The sequence below is a fragment of the Salmo salar genome, chromosome ssa11 (genome assembly GCF_905237065.1).
Source record: "Salmo salar chromosome ssa11, Ssal_v3.1, whole genome shotgun sequence".
NCBI lineage: Eukaryota > Metazoa > Chordata > Actinopteri > Salmoniformes > Salmonidae > Salmo > Salmo salar.
Genome location: NC_059452.1, coordinates 34,764,543 through 34,773,119, shown reverse-complemented (window position 1 = coordinate 34,773,119; position 8,577 = coordinate 34,764,543). Strand labels below are relative to the sequence as shown.

At 43.2% G+C, this 8,577-nt stretch overlaps 2 protein-coding genes across 2 annotated transcripts; one reads left to right on the top strand and one right to left on the bottom strand.

Annotated features, from left to right (window-relative positions):
* The first annotated feature begins 1,876 nt into the window (after positions 1-1,876).
* LOC106562625 (microfibril associated protein 1) lies at positions 1,877-6,201 on the top strand. The gene is made up of 8 exons (XM_014127584.2): positions 1,877-2,077; positions 2,442-2,658; positions 2,954-3,098; positions 3,292-3,485; positions 3,917-4,186; positions 4,663-4,822; positions 5,158-5,247; positions 5,656-6,201. The coding sequence occupies exons 1-8, from the start codon at positions 1,996-1,998 to the stop codon at positions 5,833-5,835; spliced, it is 1,338 nt and encodes a 445-aa protein (XP_013983059.1). The 5' UTR covers positions 1,877-1,995; the 3' UTR covers positions 5,836-6,201.
* Positions 6,196-7,675, bottom strand: LOC106562626 (huntingtin-interacting protein K). Its single transcript, XM_045689425.1, has 4 exons — positions 7,381-7,675; positions 6,929-6,984; positions 6,784-6,835; positions 6,196-6,530 (listed from the first exon to the last, which is right to left on the bottom strand). Exons 1-4 carry the CDS (start codon positions 7,540-7,542, stop codon positions 6,435-6,437), a joined length of 366 nt encoding a protein of 121 aa, XP_045545381.1. The 5' UTR covers positions 7,543-7,675; the 3' UTR covers positions 6,196-6,434.
* Positions 7,676-8,577: the final 902 nt, after the last annotated feature.

Here is an 8,577-nt window from a genome sequence, read left to right as displayed (position 1 = left end):
TCAGATCTAGGATGTGTTATTTTAGTGTTCCCTTTATTCTTTTGAGCAGTATATTTAGGTATGTGGTTTGATGAGAGGCTTTCGTGGAAGAAACATGTTGAGCATATTGAAATTAAGTGAAGGAAGGTGCTGAACCTCATGAGGGCAGTATCAGGATATGATTGGGGGTCAGATAGACAATGTATATTTACTGCACATGTTGTATATATACCAGGCATTGATCAGCTCATCTTTGGATTATGGGTGCCTTGTATATGGATCGGCAGCCAAAACGGCACTACAACACACGGATAGGATACAGTCAAAAGCCCTGAGATTGTGTGTGGGTGCCTTCAGGACACAACCTGTTGAGGCATTGCAGGTGGATAGTGTGAAACTGCCACTGAGGATTTTTTAAATGTAACCTTTATTTAACTAGGCAAGTCAGTTCTGAACAAATTCTTATTTTACAATGACAGCCTACCGGGGAACATCAATGACAGCCTGCCCCTGAACAACTGCCTTGTTCAGGGGCAGAACAACAGATTTTTACCTTGTCAGCTCAGGGATTCGAGCCAGCAACCTTTCAGTTACTGGCCCAACGCTCTAACCACTAGGCTACCTGCCACTCTGATAAAGTGGGACAAACTTGCATACTGGACAAGGTTGAAAGGACATACTGCGGTCACGACAACTGGGGAATGCTGGGAGCAAGGATTGGGTAAGCAGAGGGCATACGGCTGGACAATCGGGCAGAAGCTGGTAGAATATGGACTGGGGGCGAGCGAGATAGGGCTAGCAATTGCATCAGGTAACGTTCCTCCATGGCTTTTTCCGAAAACCAAGAGTAGATGTGGACATAATTGAGGGTAGGAGAGAATGGGGTGAGGATGTGAGATGGTGTGTGGAGAGATATATAGATAATCGGTTTTATTTGTTTTTAAGGATATATACAGATGGTTAAAATGATCCAGTCAGTGGTAGGGTGGGGCAGAGGTGTATATCCCAGATTTCAATGTTAGAATATCTGTTTAACTGATTATGATGTGATTATGGTGTGTTTAACTGATTATGTGTCAGTGTATGCAGCCGAGTTGATGGCCATGATTATAGGTTTAAGATGGGTGGAGGAGGTGAAAACACTCCGTGGTGATCGGCTCTGATTTGCCAGCAGTCTGAGTAGTGTGAAGACGGGCAGGTTGGATAGGGGAGGCTTGTTTGTGGAGATGATGGTGCTATTATTGGATTGGAGAGGATGGGAATGGTGGTAAGCTTTTGCTGCGTTCCAACCCATGTGGGTGTGGAGGGGTAATGAGAAGGCAGATGTGGTGGCTAAGAGTGCTGTGAGGAGAGAAGGGGTAGATATTCAGGTCCCGCTGGGCTGCAGGGAAGTCAAGTCCTTGATCTGGGCAAAAGGGCTTGATCTTTGGCAAAGGGAGTGTGATGCTAGTAGTAAGGGGAGGTAATGTTACAGCATACACCAGTCAGGAAAGGAAGATGTGGGGAGTATGGGATGTAGGACAGAGGAAGTTGTGTGGAGTAGACTACAGTTTGGGTTTGAATGCCACGTTGTGGACGATAGAGAGACATGAAACAGGTATGTCTGATGAGTGTAGTGGAGGAAACAGTGGTGCAGGTGTTTCTATTTTGTGGACTGTATGACGTAGATAGGGAGAGATTGTGTGAAAGGGTTAGATGCTGGCTGGGTTGCTGTAGTGGACAGAGGAAAGTGGTGTCTAGGGCTCTATTTCACTTAGAGGAACAGGAATAATGAATATAATGTAATATAATATAAGTAGGCCGTGACTGGCCTCACACTCCAGTAAAGTAGGTGGCAGTGTATGCACCTTAAAAGTTGGATGCGATCCGCCAACCCAATCCCAAAGAAGAAGAATGATTTCCGGTACTGTTAGAGTATTTCCAGTGGTGGTCGAGAAAATAAACGTCGGGTTTGTTTTCCTATCTAGAAGTTGATTTAATTTTTGTTCATATATTGATATTGTTGATCGGGCAGTCATGTCTGGACGGGACGCCCTCAACATGAAGCAACCGCCGATCCAGTCCACGGCTGGTGCTGTGCCGATTCGAAATGAGAAAGGTGAGTTTTCCTGTAACTAACGTTAGCTAGGGCAAGCTATCCTGGACTAGGTGGTAGCCGATTTAATGGAAGCAATAGATCGCTATCTAGCCATCCAAGTGCACAACTTTTTATAACTTAGCTAGTCAATATCACGATATAATTGCATGCTGCATTTCCTTAATCGTATGGACAAACTTTTTGTATGCGTCTGCAGTAGATATAAAAACACAATTCATGCCCTTACTCATGTTTCAATCCATCACAAAACCAAAACGACAGTATATACAACTTAACCTCACCACATGTAACAGAGTAAATAGAGCCATCTATGATAATGGACAGTTCATGGTAACCAAGTGTGCTCCCCTACTCCCCTTCCCAGGTGAGATTTCGATGGAGAAGGTGAAGGTGAAGCGCTATGTGTCGGGTAAACGTCCCGACTATGCTCCCATGGACTCCTCTGACGAGGAGGAGGAGGACTTCCAGTTTATAAAAAAGGCAAAGGATGCCGAGCCTGAGATGGAGATGGAGGAAGAGGTGGTGTCTGACCCGCGTCTCAAACGTCTGCTAAACCGCGTCTCTGAGGATGCGGAGGAGAGGTGAAGATAATTCTCATCAGTTCATCTTGTAAACCAGTGGGATCCTGTGTTGGTTGTGATGGCTCCCAGTCCCAGCTTTATTGAGCTGAACTGTATTTGTCAGTGGACACCCATAGTTGGGTGAGGGGTTGTTAAAAAATGCCTGCACATATTGTGGGTTATCAGGAATTTGAATACTATGAATGACTGATTGATTTTTATTGGGCTTTGATCTCTAAACCATTTAGGCCTAACTATTAGCCCTACTGGATGTTGAGTGCTGTGATGATTGTAAATGTTTCTTTCTCTCTCTCAGGTTGGCAAGACACAGACAGATCGCAGAGCCGGAGGTGGTTGCAGAGAGCAGTGAAGACTCCGACGAGGGAACCTGGCACCCGGAGAGAGCACCCGAAGAGAGCAGTGACGAAGAGGAGGAGGAAGAGGAAGAAGTGGACGATGAGGTGAGTGGCACAAGGATCTTCTTGGAAAGCTGGATCAGGCACCCCTTTTATTCATTAAGATTTAAAAGACAAAACTGATCTTAGAACAGCACTCCTACTCTGAGATGCTTTGTGAATACGGTCCCAGGTGTTTAACATGGAATGGTATACAAGATACCCTGTATGTAACACATTGACTTTGTTTTGTGTGTAGGAAATCGAGAGGCGGCGAGCGATGATGCGCCAGCGAGCGCAGGAGCGGAAGAACGAGGACATGCCGGAGATCATGGAGGTGGAGGAAGAAGGGAATTCGGGCGCGGAGAAGGAGGAGTCGGAGTCAGAGTACGAGGAGTACACGGACAGTGAAGACGAGGCCGAGCCGCGGCTAAAACCAGTCTTCATCCGCAAGTAAGGAGTCCTGCCATCCAAGATCACTCCTGAACCATTATCAGGGCTTAATATGACTTATTTCATAGAATGTAATAACATTATTTCTCTAAGGGACACTTTGATCGTGGGCTTGGGATTAGACAATTCAAAATGGCCAAATTGACTGAAAATACATTAGGCTTATATGAGAAACAATTTTAATTTAAAAGCCAGTACAAAACTGTTATCAGTTCTTATGCTGTTTTCTACTGCATGCATCAGTTTGTGTATTATAAGGTGAATGCACCAATTTGTAAGTCGCTCTGGATAAGAGCGTCTGCTAAATGACTTAAATGTGTATACCTGCTGTCCTGTTATCGTATAAACAGAGTATGTTCACAACAAATGGATTGTGTTGCAGCGTTTGTGTCCCGAGTGAGAAAATTGGATTTTGATGTGTGTCTCCTCAGGAAGGACCGAGTAACAGTGGCGGAGCGCGAGGCGGACGAGCTCAAACAGCGGGAGCTGGAGGCGGAGGCCAAGAAGCAGGTGGAGGAGCGGCGGCGCTACACCCTGAAGATCGTGGAGGAGGAGGCCAAGAAGGAGTTTGAGGAGAACCGCCGCACTCTGGCCGCTCTCGACTCCCTGGACACGGACGGGGAGAATGAGGAGGAGGAGTACGAGGCGTGGAAGGTCCGGGAGCTCAAGCGCATCAAGAGGGACCGGGAGGCCCGTGAAGCGTGAGTACAGACAGACTTAAACATGAACCATGGTGTTCACTAGGCATTAAATGAATATAGATCTGAAACGGGCAAGTACTATCTTCAAACACTCGTTTTAATTTTAGAAAAATTTTGCTAGTGTGCCCTAAAGTGCCCCACGGTGGTACATTTAATTGTGCAGCACTTTAAACCATTCAAAACTATTTACAGGCAAATGCATAAGAGAGGAACATATTAAGACCGTCTTGGATGACAATGGAAGTAGACATCAGAAATACTTCAGTGCATTGATTCACTTAACCATTGAAAGCTGGTGTTCCCTCTCAAAGTAAAAAAGACTAGCGTCTTTGTTTTATATTATTTGATTATCTGTATGAATGATCTGTACACTTTAAGTGTTTTGAACCATGTTAATAATTACTGGTCCAGTGTTAGTTATGTTGACACAGGCCTTTGCTGTCCATGTAACCCACTTGCCTTATCGGATTTTCCAGAATGGAGAAAGAGAAGTCTGAGATTGAGAGGTTCCACAGCCTCACCGAGGAGGAGCGCAGGGCCGAGCTGCGGAATAATGGAAAACAGATCACAAACAAGGCCTCAAAGGGCAAATACAAGTTCCTCCAGAAGTACTACCACAGAGGAGCCTTCTTCATGGTGAGTTTGCTGTAGACACTGGGGTTCAGAGAACTCAATACAGTGCATTCTTATAAGAAACACACCATATGTTGCTGATGAGTGATTGTTAGAATTGTAGGAGAAAGTGTAAGTACAGGAGTGAACTGTCCCACGTTTGTTAACCACTACGTGTGTTAGATTGTTTGAGTGATTCTTATAAGCAGTGTGTGCACTGTTATAGAATATTCAGAGATGTGATTCAGGTATATAAAAAAGAAATGATCCTCCATTCATATAATTGAAACTTGGTAAACGTATTTTGTCCGAATAGCTTGTCTTGTCTTTGATGTTGGCTGAATGTGATCTGTTTCCAGGATGAAGAAGAGAATGTGTTCAAGAGAGACTTCAGTGCCCCCACTCTGGAGGACCACTTCAACAAAACCATCCTCCCCAAAGTCATGCAGGTCAGCTGGACTTCTTTCAAACATCACGTAGCACACATCCTACTTTTGTAGCACATGAATTCCCCCTGTTTATCTATTATAAATGTACACTATCGATGTAAACAGAAAATTCTGACTGTTTTTGAACCCAGTGTATTGGCAACCCCTGTGTAAATGAATTTCTTTCATTTGTAGTGGCTATACAGAATGTTTTGTTCTGGAGCTGCTCTTGAGACAATGTTCTCCTAAATAGACAGATATTATCCAGACATTACCTCAAAATAAGGATGTGTGTGGTTTCATGACAAGAAATTATACAATTATATATGAGCCATACAGCCAACAATCAATCCAAAATGTGATGTCAACAATTGGTAAATAAACATCCACAGATAGTTCATCTTTAACAACCCCCTCATTTAATTCCAGGTCAAGAACTTTGGTCGCTCCGGACGCACTAAGTACACCCACCTGGTGGACCAGGACACCACATCGTTTGACTCAGCCTGGGCTCAGGAGAGCGCTCAGAACAGCAAGTTCTTTAAGCAGAAGGCTGCAGGAGTGAGAGACGTGTTTGACCGGCCAACAGTGCAAAAGAGGAAGACCTGAATCTAAGTTTGGAGGGGGAAGAGAGACTTCAGTATATTCAGACTGTTTAACAAGCTTGGGGTGTGTTCAGTGGGATGAAACGTTTCAGAATGTTGCAGATGGAAATGAACTACACTTCACTGAAGTATGTTCTATGGCCATACATTTACCTGCAATATCCTGAATGCACCAACCCTTTGAGCAAGGCCCTGGGTTTAGGGCTATGCCCTGATAATGTATGGATGCTTCATGGAGGCATATTGATGTAATTTTGTACATTTTCAAAGTTGTGTAGCTATTTTGTTTTATCGCCATTGTTTTATCGTCATCTGTTCATTTCTTCTAATTTGGATATAAAGCGTACGTGATTAAAACATAACATTTTCATCCATTGGTTTTATTTCATTCCACATTTATTATAAATCAAAAACAGGTGCTTGCAAAAGTAATCAATTTTGAAGTATTGTTGAATATACATAAAGAGAAACGCAACATTTTATTTCAGTGACAAAATGTCTGATTTGAGCTATGAAATGGAGTCAGTGAATACGGTCAGGCTAGGAAGCAGTCCGGTGTCCAATGCTGCTGCATAAAGCTGCTCTAGGATCAGTTTCTCCTGGTCAGTTTGACAGGTCAATCAGAGCCTCTACCACGTTGCCCATGTGTTCTCTCAGACTGCGCTCGGCCACTCCTCGGGAGATCTCCATCTCACCCATCTGTGGAAAGCCAGTTGAGGCAGGACATTAGAATAATCAGAATGGGTAGTTGTATTGATAGAACACTTCAGACGGTCTGTGAATGTACCTCTGAAGCAGAGTTTCTAATAACTCCCCTAGTAGAATATGGATGACTAGAGTTCCAGAGGACTCATTTGATTAAATGCTTTTGTGATGCAAAATACCATTTAACTTTAGATGAGGGTTGTGACACTGACACTTAAACAAGAAACATGTCTGGGGGGATACTTACAATGAGTTCTACATCCTCTTTCTTGATAGTGACTTTAGCCAGTTCCTTTTCCCTGAAATCATAACCCCAGACAAGTCATTAGTATACTAATTAATTGGCAGATCAATGGTTGTTGAATGAAAATCTGACAAAGGAAGTGACTTACCTATCTTGTTTAGCTTTCTGTTCTCTTGATCTCCTGTCTCCAATCACTGACATAGCCTGAAACAGGACAGGCAGGGATCATATTAGTATGACAGCACTAACGAGTCAGTAACTAGAACTCCCAACACAGGTTGGAAGACTATTAATTATGCAAGGCAGAAAAACATACAAGCAGCCATAGGCTAACGTTTGCTGAATAGACAGAAGCTCTACCCTGTCCTGGGATGTTCAGCGCCTGTTCTGTTCAGGGCTGACTTGGATAAACAGCACGTGCCAACGTGAAATGACGCGTTTGTGAGTTGATTACGGTAACATTCACAACAACACATTGTTTGTGCAAATATGTTTCCATTCTTCACTGTACGCCGGTTAGGCCCGTTGTTAGCATAAGCTAGCTAGCCTTCATGCTAACGTGGGCACCCATCGCCACCCGCGTGCTTGGCCCAGCCTCACCGTTTCAAGATCGGAGCTTGATATTTCCTTCTCCTCGGCATAATCAGTGACTCTCTCCAGATCGGCAGCCCCACTATCATGTTTCCGAGGCTTTTCTGCTGGTTTCCCAGTGCAGTTCTCCTCAGCTTCCAGGTCCAAATCCACATCACCCTCTGCCGCCATGTTTGCTCCTGTAGAGCCGGAACGAAAAGAGAGTGGGTACCCGTTTACAAAACTATCGGAAGGCAAATTAAGAAGCACCGATGTCACTTGGTTTCCAGTGTGAGTGCTAACCAAGTCCTTGGGACTTTCGTACCCTCATTGCAGTTCCAAAAAGGTTAAGGTTAGGGTTATGTAAGAGTTGTATGGTAGGGACGTCCCAAGGATCGAAGATAGCGCTATAGAAAACCGCAATCCATTATCAGCAATTTGTAAGCAAAAAGTAAAATATTTTACATTGATATTCATTTTTAATTTATATTTTGTTAACTTCCTATACAATTAGATTAACTAAATTTTTATCCTAAATCATCTTATAGTAGTTATACTAATATTACTACAAATTATGCATATTCTAGCATGCCTGGCAAATATTTAATTTACCATGCAAGAAACATTTCTTGATATCCTTGGTGATACAGCCAGTAATTCATCACCAGCCAAAACTGGTCCCCGAAAAGTGTGCAAGGTGATATGTTACATCCTGGAAAAAAAGAAATGTCATGCAATTACGAATTTGTAAGTGCTTAAAGTAACTGTCCAGTGTTTCCAGATTTCGATGATATATGACCTATAATTAATTACAATATGAGTGAAATAGTTTTTCTTCAAAAAAATTGTAATCAAGTATGTTAAAAATCAGCTTTTCTGTGTTGGAATGGTGTGGGTGTACCACAACAACGTAATGGTATGGGTGTATACCGGTCATTAAAGATATTCATGAACATAGACCACTGATTGGCCAGCTGGATGACATTATACTCTTTATTTTACTCGGCAAGTCAGTTAAGAACAAATTCTTATTTTCAATGACAGCCTAGGAATAGTGGGTTAACTGCCTTGTTCAGGGGCAAAACAACATATTTTTACCCTGTAAGCTCAGGGATTTGATCTTGCAACCTTGCGGTTACTAGCTCAACGCTCTAACCACTAGGCTACGCTGCTGCTCCACTCTATGAGGAAATAGCAAGCATTTTTTAATTGGTCTGTTTGAGATAC

What these genes read in the sequence shown, in the direction of transcription:
- LOC106562625 (XM_014127584.2), top strand. Translation starts at nt 1,996, where the DNA reads ATGTCTGGACGGGACGCCCTCAACATGAAGCAACCGCCGATCCAGTCC. An exon ending in TCTGAGGATGCGGAGGAGAG is followed by an intron (nt 2,659 to 2,953) that starts GTGAAGATAATT and finishes TCTCTCTCTCAG; the next exon opens with GTTGGCAAGACACAGACAGA. An exon ending in GACCGGGAGGCCCGTGAAGC is followed by an intron (nt 4,187 to 4,662) that starts GTGAGTACAGAC and finishes CGGATTTTCCAG; the next exon opens with AATGGAGAAAGAGAAGTCTG.
- LOC106562626 (XM_045689425.1), bottom strand. Translation starts at nt 7,542, where the DNA reads ATGGCGGCAGAGGGTGATGTGGATTTGGACCTGGAAGCTGAGGAGAAC. An exon ending in CAAGCTCCGATCTTGAAACG is followed by an intron (nt 6,985 to 7,380) that starts GTGAGGCTGGGC and finishes GTCCTGTTTCAG; the next exon opens with GCTATGTCAGTGATTGGAGA. An exon ending in CAGAAAGCTAAACAAGATAG is followed by an intron (nt 6,836 to 6,928) that starts GTAAGTCACTTC and finishes TTATGATTTCAG; the next exon opens with GGAAAAGGAACTGGCTAAAG.